The sequence below is a fragment of the Mustela nivalis genome, assembly GCF_964662115.1.
Source record: "Mustela nivalis genome assembly, chromosome: 6".
NCBI lineage: Eukaryota > Metazoa > Chordata > Mammalia > Carnivora > Mustelidae > Mustela > Mustela nivalis.
The window spans coordinates 29,644,695-29,659,959 of NC_139025.1; the positions used below are offsets into that span (position 1 = coordinate 29,644,695).

At 34.8% G+C, this 15,265-nt stretch overlaps 1 protein-coding gene across 6 annotated transcripts in view; it reads right to left on the reverse strand.

Annotated features, from left to right (window-relative positions):
• Positions 1-15,265, reverse strand: part of RPS6KA5 (ribosomal protein S6 kinase A5) — a 177,053-nt gene that overhangs the window by 40,716 nt on the left and 121,072 nt on the right. For 4 of the 6 annotated variants that reach the window (XM_082733935.1, XM_082733938.1, XM_082733936.1 and 1 more), the window contains 2 exons: positions 7,421-7,504; positions 4,986-5,089 (listed from right to left, as the gene is read on the reverse strand). In XM_082733935.1, coding sequence (XP_082590061.1) covers positions 4,986-5,089; positions 7,421-7,504 — 188 coding nt within the window. Of the gene's footprint in view, positions 1-4,059; positions 4,180-4,985; positions 5,090-7,420; positions 7,505-12,255; positions 12,317-15,265 lie in introns of those variants that run through there. The other 2 variants (XM_082733939.1, XM_082733940.1) reach the window with 2 other exon arrangements.

Sequence of the window (15,265 nt, forward strand, 5' to 3'; positions counted from 1 at the left end):
TGCTGGTCAAGCTGCTCTACCCTTGGGCCATATGTTCCAGCAGATTCGACAGTGCCTGAGGTGTCAGTGGAAGACAGGGAACCTCTAGCAGGTCCCTTCGGATCTTGGAGCAAAACCCTGTCATCTTCTGCAGGTAACAACTCCCCTTTTGAGAAATAACTCTTGGTCTGCTACTGGGCCTAAATAGAGACTGAACACTTCTATGAGACCTGAGATGCCTGTCATACATTGGGTGACATCTGATCCATCAGCAGCACTCCCTCATCAGATGGAAGGTAGGAGACACGAAATGGGACCTGAGCAGGTCCTAAAGGCACAAGTTACATGCATCAGCGCCCCAGATGCCCACTCTCCCCACTCCTGCTCCAATCTCTTCTCTCTCCGAGCCTGCATTTATGAAGCCACAGGTGGTTCCTATGATAGCTGACAGAGGAAGAGAAGGCTCAGGCCTCATTTACAGAGAGTTCTGCATGATACGTAGGCACTACCCACAAGTGGACAGTTGCAGCACTATAATTTCCCTTCTGGCACATCCCCAAGGACATGGTGAAGGGAAATCTTCCCAGAAGGCACGACTTGGAGCAGTGACCTGGATGTTCACTTTGCTTGGAAGGAGAAATGGCCAGATGTGCAATTTTATACCAACTCATGGGCAGTGGCCAATGGTTTTGCTGGATGGTCAGGAACTTGGAAGAAGTAAGATCAGAATATTGGTGACAAGGAAGTCTTGTTGACAACGATATATGAGTAAGAGAGGTATATGGATAAGTCTCTTTGAATGGGGAGAAAAATGGAGAGATATTTGTGTCCCATGAGAATGGTCACCAAAGGGTGACCTCAGCAAGGAGGATGTTAATAAATCAAGTAAATAGGATGATCTTGTGTAGATAATCAATCAGTTTCTTTCTCCAGTCAACCCTACTATCATGTTGGCCGTGAACATAGAGGCCGTGGTAGTAAGGAAGGAGGTTATGTGCGGGCCCAGTAGCATGGATTTTCCTTCACCAAGGCAGACCTGGCTATGGCTCTTGCTGAGTGCCCAATCTGCCTGCAGCAGAGACCACCACCGCGTGCCCAATATGGCACCAATCCCCAGGGTGGTCAGCCAGTTACATGGTGGCAGGCTGATTACATGGGACTGCTTCCATTACAGAAGGAGCAATGTTTCACCCTACCAGGAATAGATGCTTACCACAGATACGGATTTACTTTCCCTGCAAATGACCATCTGAGGACTTACAAAATGCTTTATGCACAGTCATGGTATTCTACACAGCATGGCTTCTAATCAAGAAACTCACTTCACAGCAAAAGAAGTGTACATGGGCCCATGCTCCTGGAATTCACTGGTCTTACCAAGCTCTCCGCCATCTTGGTAGAAGTGGAACAGCTAGGTGGCGCTATGTTGCAGGGCTCTGGCAAGGTTCTGCAGAAGGCTGTAAATGCTCTGAATACGCATCCAATACATGGTGCAGTTTCTTCCATACCAGGATTCATGGACCCAGGAATAATGGGGTGGAACTGGGAATGGCACCACTCACTATTACTCCCAAGTGACTCACTGGCAAAAAGTTTGCTTCCTATTCCTCTGACTTTTTGCTCTGCTAGCCTAGAGGTCTTAGTTCTAGGAAAAGGAATGCTTCCACCAAGAGAAACGCAATGAATGATTCCATTGAGCTAGAAATGAAGATGGCCACCCAGCTACTTTGGGCTCCTTGTGCCTCTAAATCAATTAGCAAAAAAGGGATTTCTGGAGCAGCTGGGGGATCGATCCTCACTACCAAGGGGAAACTGGACTTCTACTTCACAATGAAAGTAAGGAAGATCTGAAATACAGGAGATCTCTTAAGGTATCTATTAATATTACCATGCCCTGCGACTAAGGCCAACTGAAAACTGTAACAACCCAATCTAGGCAGAAGTACTAAAGGCCAGGATTCTTTAGGAATGACTGTCTGGGTCACCCACAAGGTACTTGCTGAAGACAAAGGGAATATATAGTGGGTAGTGGAAGAAAGTAGTTCTAAATACCACCTATGATCCCATAACCAATTATAAAAATTGCTCTATTTCCTCATTTTGTTTTGAATATATATCTGTGTCGGAATATATGTGCATAAATCATTTTAATATAGATGTTACAATATATCTTTGTTGTCTTCTCTTATTTGTTTTTCATGTAATACAAGATGCACTGGCTTTATATCATGGCCTTTAAGAACTGTTAATTTTTATCACAGTATCTAAGTTATGAGAGTTCAAGAAGAGCAAACATCTCTTAAGGATTTTATGTAGGGAGTTTGTGGGTTTTCCATTGTATGTAGGATAGCTGTATCACGTTTGGTGGAATTATGACTGCGTTTTTGTCTTTATTTGGAGATTCAGTTCAGTTTAAGGAGAAGTGCATGGCTGCCGAATTGACAGGGATGAACTTGTGATGGTTAATTTGAAGTGTCACTAGACGGGGCTACAGGTTGCCCCAATTTAACATTGCTATGTGTGTCTGTGAGGGTGATTCTCAATGAAATTAGCATCTGACTTGGACACAGTAAAGGAGAATCCTCTCCCCAGTGTGGGTGGGCAGCTACCAATCCCTCGTGAACCTGAGTAGAGAAAAAAAAAAAGGCAGAGGAAGAGAGAATTCAGCCCCTTGCTGCCTGCCTAACACAGGATGCTGGTCTTCTGCCACTGGACTGCGATTTACACCCTCAGGATCCTCTTATTCTCAGGATGGGGTCTCCAGCTTGCAGATAGCAGCTCGTGCGACTTCTCAGCCTCCATAATCATGTGAGCTGATTCCTTATAATACATCTCCACATATATATAGAGAGAGAGAGAGAAAGAAAGAGAGAGAGAGAGAGAGACCCTAATGGTTTTGGTCCTCCGGAGAACCTTGACAATTAAGATCTCTGGCAGCCACTCCAGTGAGTACACAATGGCATCTCACGTGCTTTAGTCTGCATTTCCCTTAAGACTAATGATGTTGGTCATCTTTTCATGTGCTTATTTGCCGCTCATATATCTTCTCTGGGGAACTATTAAGATCTTTTGCCCATTTTTCAGAACAGAGGGGTTACTTTCTCCTTGAGTTTTGAGAGTTCCTTATGTATTCTGGACACCAGTCGTCTATCAGATGCAGGAGTTGTCATTTTCTCCCAGTCTGAGGCTTGTGTTTCCACTCTTTTGGTTTCCTTCAAGCAGCACATGTATAGAATTCTGATGAAGTCCAATTTATCAGTGTTTCTTTTACGGACTGCACTTTTTGTGTCCTGTCTAAGAAATCTTTGTCTAATCCAAGGTCACAAAGATTTTCCTTTATGTTTTCATCCAGAAATGTTGTGGTTTTAGATTTTACATTTAGGCCTATGACCTATTTTTAATTTTTCTATATAGTGCAAAGTATTTACTGAAGATCATTTTTCCCCCATATGATAGCCAATGGTTCTAATATTTGTTGAAAAGACTATCTTTTCTCCACCAAACTGACTTTGCACCTTTGTAAAAACAAAACCAAAACCAAAACACAGCACAGTTGTCTATATCTGTGTGGTTCTGGTCTGGACTCTTTATTCTAGTTCACTGATGACTGTCTATCTCGATATGAACATCACAGTGTTTTAATTATTGTAGCTTATAAGCCCTGAAATCAACTTTGGTCTACTTTGTCAAAGGTGATTTGGCTATTCTACGTCTTCTACGTACCTCTACAAATTTTACGTTGTTAACTTCTATGGAAACAAACAAACAAAGAAACAAAAACCCAAAAACATCCTGCTGGCATTGTGACTGTGATCAATCTACAGATCAGTTTATAGAAATAACATCTGAACTAGACTGAACAGCTCCCTCCCTCACGAGTGCTTACCAATACTTCACTGACTACCCAAGGGGAACCTTCTGCAAGTCTCTGGCCATCTCTCTGACTCTGCCCTATGAAATCTAGCTGCCCGGTCCTCCTGGACTCAGTTCCGTGTCCTCAGCTCTGCCTGGGCCTCCCCTCCCTGTGCTGCAGCCTGGATACTCTCTCAAGGCGGTAAGCTGGGCAATCAGAGGGCTCACCTCGTTTATTTTCCGTCTCTCTTTGTTCACTGTCCTTCACTGCTAGATGCTCAATGTCTTCGAGAATGCTGTTTCATATATTTTGCCCATTTAAAAAATTGTTTCAGGCAGGAAAGTAAATCCGGTCCCTGTTATTCCATCTTGGTGGAAGTCTCAATTTTAATTTTTAATGTCAAATCTGTTCTCAAAGTTATGAAATTCAAGTAAAAACAGGACAAAAACATAACTAGTAATTAGTATAATGTTTTATCACTGTGTGTTTATTTGTTCATTCATCCATTTCATTCCAAAAATATTTATTGAATTCTGCACGGTAAGCACTATGCTGGCACAGGAGCAGACAGCCCTGAAGATCAAAGCCAGACATGCCCCTTGCTCTCAGAGCTTACAATCTAGTGGGACAGACAGACATTAATCCAATAACTATGAACACATATGTCACCCTGCGATTGTGGCAGTTGCTATGAAGAAAAGAACAGAACAATGCTACTAGGGTAACCTACAGGAGTGTGATTTTATGGTACTTGTTTCTATTGAGCCTAGATATCCATAAGTAGAAAACATCACTACTTTTTCTTTATTTGCAAAGAAATAACATTTGATATAGAGTGGGAAAAAAAGTGTCCAACAAATACACTTCCCAATATATGATGTACTAGGTTAAGATAATGTGTCAAGTGCTTTGGAGCACATAAAAATTTTGACACTATCCTTATGACACTTAAGATCTAAGTGGGCACATAAAATAGAAAGAAATGCAAATGCTATAGATCTACATTCTATATGAATATAAATGGATGTTTACCACTTGGAAATCATTTTGTCTACCCTCATTTAAAAAATTCTTTTCTATCAGCCTTGAGTTCAGCAATTTGATCAGCTTCTTTGAGAAAACAATACATTCATTTTATTTTGTTAAGTCTTACCGAGATATCTCAGCTTGGGAATTCTTCTCCCCATCGACAGTGAAAGGAGATGCTCCAGTTAGTAATTCATACATGAGAACACCTAAACTCCACCAGTCAACTGCCTATAAAACAATAATGTCATTTTATAGACTATGAATATATATTTTATAAGAAAGAAAAATAAACAGAATAAAACTATCTATTTGAAAAATATTTTAACAAAAAGATTCTGTATAGAGCTTTCTATGTAAGGAGTATTAAATGAAGCACATGCAAGAAAAGGACATTTAGAGAACAAATATCCGGGTATTCTCAGAACACAATTTAAACACAGTGAAGTCAATCAAGGGGCTAAAGGTATTTTCATTATTTCCTAAATCATTAAGTAATGGTTTTACTTTGATTAATTTAAAAAATGTTTAATTTTAAATAAATCTAAAAAATTTTACTTATTATTATTTTTTAAAGATTTTATTTTTATTTGAGAGTGAGAGAGAGAAAGAGAGTATGAGACAAGGCAGGGTCAGAGGGAGAAGACGACTCCCCACTGAGCAGGTAGTCTGATGTGAGACTTGATTCTGGGACTCTGGAACCATGACCTGAGCTGAAGGCAGTCATTTAACCAACTCAGCCACCCAGGTGCCCCAAATTTTAAAAATTTTAAGTAAAAACTTTAGACTTATGACGTGGGGAAAAAAAGGAACATTCAGCATTTTTTTTTAGAAAGTTTTTTTTTGGGGGGATAAAGATTTTATTTATTTATTTGACAGAGAGAGAGATAGAGATCACAAGTAGGCAGAGCAGCAGAGAGAGAGGGGGAGCCTGATGCGGGGCTCGATTCCAGGACCCTGAGATCATGACCTGAGCCAAAGGCAGAGGCTTAACCAACTGAGCTACCCACGTGCCCTCAGCATTTTTATTAATTATTTAGCCCCCCCAAATATTATGAAATTCCTTGAACTCAAAGAACAAAAATGAAAAAAAATCCCATCTACTGATATCATATTTCATAACCACCTTCTTAAAGGACCTATCACATATATCTTCATTTATGTGAGTCTTCAATTGTGGGAAACATGAAGACTTAAAATAATATAAGATAAAATGAGATCTAAATGGGAAACCAATTTATAAATGCAGCTACCTGAACTAAGAACATAGCAAATTATATATAATTTAAAGAATCCTGAAATTAGTTTTTTTATAATTAGGCAAGCCAAGATTTGAATATCTGTTGAATGCACAAGCTTGTACCAGTAAGATATTAACTGGAAGCTAAAATTTTTAACCCTGCTTCCAAATTTCAGGGAAAAGTTTTCAGAGAGATGATACAAAATTTATGAACCTAGAACTATTTTAAAGAAAATGCATAATGATGACATAAAACATGATCAGGCGCCTGCAGTCATAAAGGAGTGTAGAGCCAGAAGCCACTGATAAGCACTTTGCATATATTGTCACATGTAATTAACTCAAAGTCATCAAGCTGTTCCATGAACAGGAAAGAGTATTTATTCACTAGCTGTATTCCAGACCTCAGGTATACAGAAATTCTAGGAGGTTCTATAAGGTTTTCATCTCTAAAAATTGGTTACATTAGGTCTTGGAAGGTAATTTTCAAATTTTAAGTTATAAATTCCTATCAAGCTGCTAGGGAAAACAGTTTCCAAGAATACCAGGAAGCAAATGAAAGTAGCAATTCAATTATTTTATTCATACAAGCCATCTTACTGCCGCCAGAGCCAGGACCCTCAGAATGTTTTGCTGTTGGATTGCAAACCAGCTGTTGAGATGACACAGATCAATAATCAGATTCCTAATCATATGGCCTCAAACCAATACCACACCAACTTGAAGAACAGGCTTTAAGTATATGACTAGTCATTAGTAAGGAGACCAAAGATTCGCCACACCGAAGATATCTGGGTTGAATGTGTGGGATTTTGAAAGGGGATGAGGGAGAGGGGAAGATGAGGAACAAAAAAACAGCCAAAATTCCTTATTTGGAGAAAATTGTTAATACAGCAAAACCATTAAGATGGCACTAAAGAATCTATACCCTTTAATACAGAAAGAAAAAATAGGTGACCTAGATTTTATAACAAAACTGCTCATGTGCTTCCTCTACAATCTTCACTTTGCACATACAAAGGGAAGTGAGGTTTTTAGAGGACTTAGGAAAACAAACTTGGACTATCTTGAACGCAGGATTTTTTCTTTCTCCAAGGATTGTTACAATGCTTATTTCTGTTGAAGAGATAATCAACAAAGTCTATCTTTCTCTTCTAAAACACTAGATATAATAATGTGTTCATGTATACAAAGCAAAGGAGAGAAAACAATGAAGGTAAGACAATACCAGAAAGAGGCCTCTGTTGAAGAGACTGGACTGAGTTATTAACTAGGGTTCTTATTATACATTTTATGAAGATATAAGGAAGTGTAGAACATACCTTGTCATGGCCTGAATCTCCCCCTCTGACAATATCCGGAGCCATGTATTCAATAGTCCCACAAAAGGAATATGCTCTTTCAGCCTTAAATAGTCAAACAAACAAAAAGGTATTTGATTTCAAGCCAGACAAATGACAAAAAAGTCAATTTTACATGTTACTGGTTGAGATACACCACAGTAGAAAAGTAGTGGTAGAATTTACTTGACAGACTACCCCCTTCTCACCAGGACAGATCATCACCTCCATAGTGAGTCCTGGGTGCATGTTCTGTCCAAAGACTTCCTTTGCCTGAAACCCTCCCATCCATCCATCCATCCATCCATCCATCCATCCATCCAACCATCCATTCATCCATCCACTCTTCTTTTTTGCACTATGTATGTATATTTCAATTACTGGTCTCTTGTACCATTCTTTTTGTAAAACCTCAAATAGTCCTAGTAGAGTAACAAGAACTGTATAATACTTTAAGACTTTATTTCCAGATAGGCAAGATTGGGAAAACACTGGGAAACCTTCAGGGAAAAAAAGAGACCAAATTCTAAGAAGGAGAATAGGGAGCCCAAAGATGAAAAATGAGGAAGGGTATTTTTTCCCACCTTATTTTGTTTAGGTTTGGCACTGCCAATCATATGTTTAGTAATAATGAGCAAAACTGTTTATCTTTTAGAAAAAGCTTATCTCTTAAAAACAGTTATTCCTTTTTTGTAGAGCTTTAAAAAGGTGCAGATTAAAAAAAAATAAATTTTTAAATAATCAATTGTGTCATATGACTCATCCCAATAAAATAAAGGAGAGTAAATATCTAAATTATTATACAGATATACTAAATAGGGAAAGAAATTCTCTATACAAAATACATTCTTATGGCTGTAGCTGAAAGTTTTTAAGGCACTTTGGTTCCCTTAAAATATTTTACAAAATTACTTTAAAGGAAACTTTTACTCTTCTTCTACTAGCCAGTTCTTAAGAAAAATACACATTCCTCTTATTTACCAATTTTAAAAGTAAAGAACACTACTCTAGCAATGTTATAAAATGAATTAGTAGAAGTCCTTAACTTTATTAGGGGCAAGTTAAGCACAGAGAAAATAAATACAATGAATTTATTTAAACACTTTGGTAACAAATGTATTAAAACTACTTAGTTATTATATATATATGTCATGTGTCATATGACATATATGATACATCATATAATTAATATGGTTTAAGATTAATTTTCCTCTTTTTATGTGCTATATTTGCTGAAAGATTACTATCCCTAGAAACTAAAAGAAATAATTTACTTATGTTTTATCTGCAGAAAATTTTCTTTTTTGTTACCTGGTAGAATAATGTGATTGAATAGCTAATATAAACCATATATCAAATATTATCTCTCTGCTTCATCATTTCAGTACCAAATGATAATTTTGTATTAAACTATGAGAAAAATTAAAGCTAAATAAAATTGGTTCTATTTAATTTCTGCATAAAAAGTAATGAATAATTTTTAACTTTGTTAGACATGCTTAGAAAAAAATTTGTGTTAGGAAGCATTCATCTGTTTCCTGAGTGATTAAAAAAGAAATACTACAAAATTACTTTTCAAAAAAACCCCAGACTTCATAAAACCAGTGTTTTTAGTTAATACACTATTCATTATGCAATAGCCTTTTTTCGGATAAGCCAGAATCACTGTGTAGCTGACATAAAGAAACATGAAAATTATTAAGTCAGGGTATTAATTATTTGATCTCATCTTAAAAGATACCTTTAAAACATTATATCCTAAATCAAGTTTAGATATACTGAAAATAAAAATAAAAAAAATAATTCTCCAAACTGGCTTAGGAGTAAAAAGATAATGAATTTTGACTGATTGCTTCTCTAGATTTTATTTATTTAGAAAACTAGTCTTTTTAGCAAATATAAACTTTCATTTCCATTTATAGGCAGCTCCATGTCAAACCATTTTGAAATCATACACATTTCCTTCTAAGAATGAGACAATGATTTAACTTTACTAGATGAAGATCAAGAAAATATGTACTCTCTTCTTTAAAACACTAGATATTCATAAGTTTAGTATAAAGAGGGTAGGAATCACACAAATCATATTGATTAAGTGCCAGAAAGGTTTGACAGTCACCACCACTCCCCATGTATTCCTTTCTCTGACAATGAGAACTATGGAGGTTCAGTTCTTGATTGTCTCAACATAGGGAAAGCTCAGAACCACATTAAGTGCTCAACGAGGTATCGTCTACCTTCTCTGTGTGATTTTTGAGCTCCTTCTTAATTCACTTTAGGTTTCTGTTTTGTGTTTGTTTTATGTGTTTTTTGGGGTGGTGGTGGTGGAAGGGAGTAGGTAGTATCTACATTAATATAATAATTATTTATTTGATTGAAATTCCAGGAGACAGAAAAATCAAAGCCTAAGTGTTGGGAAATTCCAGTTACTGAGAAGTAATAGTGAACAAAGCATTTCTTAAGTTTCTCTGTTATTTTAAAACATTACCATTTTAGCCTCCTGCAATTCTGTATCTGCTTCCTCTTCCTCAATGGAAGTGTCGCTTCCTCTAGGTTTTAACTTACAGTGTATCAGCCTTGAATTCCTGAGAGTTTATCTTTCATCTGTAAACATATCCCTAATTTACTTTTCAATTTGTGTTTATCTGCCTAGAAAGACACATGTTATCTGGAGGGTTCATTGAATGCCTTTCAAATAATTCTATCAGGAAGATAAACTGATGAGGTATGACAGGAGAAGGTCAGTAGTGGGGGAAGGAAAGATTTCTAGGTAATATTTTATGAACTATGATATAAAAAGGCTAGGATAACAGAGCTAAATTCTGTTGTTTATTATTTGTTCAAAATATCTTTATGGTAATAGTCTTCTCAAGGAGAAAAGGCAATCAACCTACTTACCATTTAAGTCCACGCTATGTTATAAGCAACATTACAGATTAAAGCTAGCACAGAGTTAAAAGATTGTAAATGAGAATTTACTTGAATGTAAAAATGGTAAAAGCAAGAGTGTGTGTACCATCCTGGCAGATAATACAGAGTATTCTTGTGCTTAAGTGATCAGCTGATCAAGGAGGTTTCAGTGTTTCTTAGAGAGAGAAAGTCAGAGAGCATGGGACAAAAAACGGGTTTCCTTCTAAGGAAGAATCCAAACACAAATTCAACTGTCAAACTCTTAGGCATTTCTCAATAAATACTAGGTTAAATCATCCCTAGTGTTTATTTGCCAATGTTTTATTCCAATCTTGTGTGTTTAGGATAAATTTGTAAGTTAAATATAAATCCACCAGTGAGAAGTTTTTCCTCCCTTCTGTATTTTTTCCCATTCTAATTTTGACAAATCTCCTCACAAGTATCTAGAAATGTTTGAATTTTTAAAAAGAAGTAAATAATGCACTCCTAGCCATCTATGACCATGCTCACCAGAAAGGGGAGTCCCTAGATGCCAGAGGGTGGCAGAGGGTGCAGAAAACCAGTGAGGTAGGCGTATGACCTATGCTGTAACTACACAAAGGGAGGGCCTTAGCTTAGAAAACAAACACATAAATATTCCCCTTGTGAAATCAAATTCCGAGGCTTGTGCCCCTTTGTAGATTTAGAGCCTGAAACTCTTGTCCTCCATGGTATGGGGAAGTGAAAAAGTGAAAAAGTCTGGTCAACATGCTGCTACTCTGGAACACATGACAACCAGAGAAATTTCCACAGCCTAGCTGGATTAGGGTTCATATACACAAAACCCTGGAATCTGAACATTTCTAAGTATGAGAACTGGACTCCTCACACCAAACAAATACCAGAACTCGAAATACCAGAACAACATTCTATAAAAGATGAGTATGTTGTAAAAGATGAAAGACATAAAGGAAGGAAAATATCCATAAAATAACAAAGCAGTACAGAAAAGATTAGGGAGATATGAAAAAGCAAATAGAATTATATAAATGAAAAAATATAGTAATAAAAAACAGGCTGATTAAACAGAATAGACACAACTAAAGAGAGAATCTGCAAACTAGAAGATATAGTTGAGAAAATACTGCAGAAGTCCCAAGCAAACTAAATAAAAATATACCCATGATGGGAAATTCCTATTTCTTAACATGAGTGATGATTTTAAGAGTTTGCCTTATAATAATCCCCTAACCATACATTTATTTTGCTTTTGTTTTTGCAAATGTTTTATTTTAAAATAAAAAGATAAACCATCCCATAACTAGATTTATCTATGACAGCTAGATTAACAATAAATATGCAATGTAAAATAAAGGCATTTTAAGACAGAGTGTTTACTATTCATTAAGCATTGTTAAAAAGACATCTAAAGAGTGTACTTCAGAAATAAACTGAACTCACAAGAAAAGAGTTAAGTTGTAAGAAGCAATAGTGAACAGAGAAAACAGGTAAATGTGAGAAAATCTAAACAAGTATTGAATTTTAAAATGAAAATTACAAAATAATGATTAATTTGGGGAATATAACACAACATGGAATCAAATAATAAGTAACAATAAAACAGAAAATGAGATGGATAATTGAAGTTAAAACATTCCATGTTCTTGCAGTGGTCATGACAATTACAGACATAATTGTTAAGTCAGCATATCAGTTAAAAACTTCACGTTTAATAACCACTAAAAGAATAGAAGAGTATATAAAACTTCTAGACCATTACGGAGAAATGAAATAAAGAAACCCTAATAATCTAAATAGGAAAGGAGGGGGAAAAGCAAAGAGAAACTGTGATAAAGAGAAACACAGAGCAAGATAAGAGAAATAAGTAAAAATATATTATTAATCATAATATACAGATTTTAACTCACCAGTTAAAAGATAGAAACTCTCTGGATCAAAAACAAAATCCAGCTATATGTTATTTACAAAAGGCACACCTAAAACATAATGACAAAGAAATATTGAAAGTAAAGAGATGGAAAAAGATATATCAGACTAGCACTAACCAACAGAAAGCTGGAGTATTTTTATTAATAGCAGGAAAATAAATGTTACAGCAAAAAGGATTATTAAAATTAGCTAGAACTTTTACATAATAATAAAAGGAACATTTCACTAGGGAATAATACTATTCCAAACCTGAATGCCCTCAACATTTTTTGAAAAGCCTTAAACTATATAAAGCAAAAATGGAGAGATCTTCAAGAAGAAAGGGACAAATCCACAACTGTAATGGGCATTTCAACATATCTCTTTTATAACTGACCAATCAAGCAGGAAAATAATTAGTGAAGCTATAGAAGATTTGCATGATGTTTATGAGAATACATAAAACTTTTATAACAGAGAATATACATTCTTGTCAGGCATACATGTCATATTAACAGAAATCAACCATATAATAGGTCACAAGGCAAATCTCAAATTCCACAGAAATAAGATCATATACAGTTTGCTCTCCAAACAAAGCAATAAAATTAGAACTCATTTATGCAAAGATAACCAAAAAATCCTATCTATTTGAGAACCTAAAAACCCATTTCTAAATAATTCATGGCCCAAAGGAAAAAAAACAATGAATATTAGACTATTAGAATAATAGTAAACATGCCATATATCAGAACCTGTGAGAAATCTCTAAAGCTGTTGTTAAAATTCAGTTTCATTAAAAATGAAAAGATTGTTACCAAGCTGGAGGTCCAACTCGAAAGTTTAGAAAAAGCATATGAAAGAAAAACTCAAAATGTCAAAAAACTAAAGTAATAATGGAACATCAGCAAAGAAACTGAAAAAATGAGAAGCTTGAGAAAAGACCATTTCTTAGAAAAGACTAATGGGCAAATATCTAGCAAACTGACCAAGAGAAAAAAAGAGGAAAGTTACAGATCAATAATATTAATAATATAAAAGGAAACATTCTTACCCTCACAGTATTTAAAAATAAGCAAATTCTATGAACATGATGCCAAAGAATCTAAAAAGGAAAAATATAACATTTTCTATAAAAATATAAGTTACCAAAATTGATTCAAGATGAAACTGAAAACCTAAATATTATTATAAATATTTTTAAAGAATTAAATAAGTATTTGAAAAGCTACTCACACTCACTTAGGAGGTAGGAGTTAGTTATAGAGGTGCATTAAGAGGAAATATTCAGAGGAATATCTACATAAATGATTCTACGAGTCTCATGCTCTGCTGACTGAGCTAGCCAGGTGCTTTATGATTCTAAATTCATTTCATGATGTTAGTATAAGCTTGATATCAAAATCAGAAAAATGTAATATTAGAAAAGAAAATTATAGGTCAACTTGACAATAAAATCCTAAATAAAATATCAGCAAACAAAATCTAGCAAAGTGTAAAACAACAACAACAACACCAAGAGTAGTTTGTTCCAAGAATTAAAAGATGGTTTAACACTCAGCAACAAATCCTAGTAATATAAATTACATAGGTGATTAAAGAGAAAAAGCATAAGAATTTACTTATATCAATAAACAACTAGAAACTAACAATATAATTCATCTACAGTAAATACTATACTAAATTGTAAAACCCAAGACATATAGCCTTAAAGTAAAAAGCAAGAGTATGTACAAATGAACGTGACAGAACGATAAAGCCAAACCAAACCGTTGACCCACAAACACACACAAAATAAAGATAATGAGGACCACAAAGATATAAAACCATCATTAGTAACAAGGTGGTTCTGATTTTTTCTCTTAATATAGTCATTTACATAAAAAATCCAAGTGGATCTGTAAATTAGTGGAAAATGAATTCAGCAACATTCCTATGTACAAGATCAAAAACATTCCTATGTGTTGCCCAAAAAAACATAAATATTCTAATTTTTTAGATAGGAATAAATAAAGTTAATAGAAATGAATCTAATAATATAAGTATAAAGCATAGAAAGTTATAAAATATTATCAAAGGAAATAAATAACTAAATAAATGGGAAAGTATGAATATTCATTTATGCTCATTAGTTGACAGGAAGATTCAATATCCAAAGATCACAGTTATTTCTGGATTAGTTTATAAATTCAATTCCATAATGCATATGGAGGAACAAAAGACCAAGAATAAAGAATACAGTGAGGAGTCAGATGAAAGGAAGAGAGAATGGTAGGATAAATGTGAAGAGGAGAAAGATCTCATCTCTCAAAAATCATAGCCTTTAAGATTTTTTATTTTGATTTAGAGGGAGGCAACCAGACAAACGGAATTGAATGAAGAGAAATAGGAATAGAAACAGACTTGCAGTCGTGTATAGGAATTTGACATATGACAGAAGTTACCTTTCGAATCAGTAGAGAAAAGATTAACTATTTGATGATAGTTTAGTCAACTAGGTTAACCTATAAAAAGAGATATAATAAGATACTCACTTTGTTTTTATACAAAAATTAATTCCCAGTAAATTAAAAATTTTAAAGTGTTATTTTTTTTAAAAGAAAACCAAATATCTTACTGCATTGAGATAAAAAGAGATTTTATTTTAAAAAATTCAAAGAAATCAACAATCCAATTTTACACCTCAAGGAACTGGAAAATGAAGAACAAACTAAACCATAAGTTAGCAGCAGGAAAGAAATAAGTAGACCATAAATAAATAAAACTGAGAAAAGAAAAACAATAGAAGAAATTTAACAAAATAAGAGTTGGTTTTTTGAAAATATCAACAAGACTGAAAAAATCTTAGCTAGATTAAAAAAAAAGAATCAAATAAGTAAAATCAGAAATGAAAGAGAAGATGTTATAAGAAGCTACTATGAACAATTATACACCAACAAACTGGATAATCTAGAATGGATAAATTCCTAGAAACATACAATTTATTAAGACTGAATCATGAAGAAATAG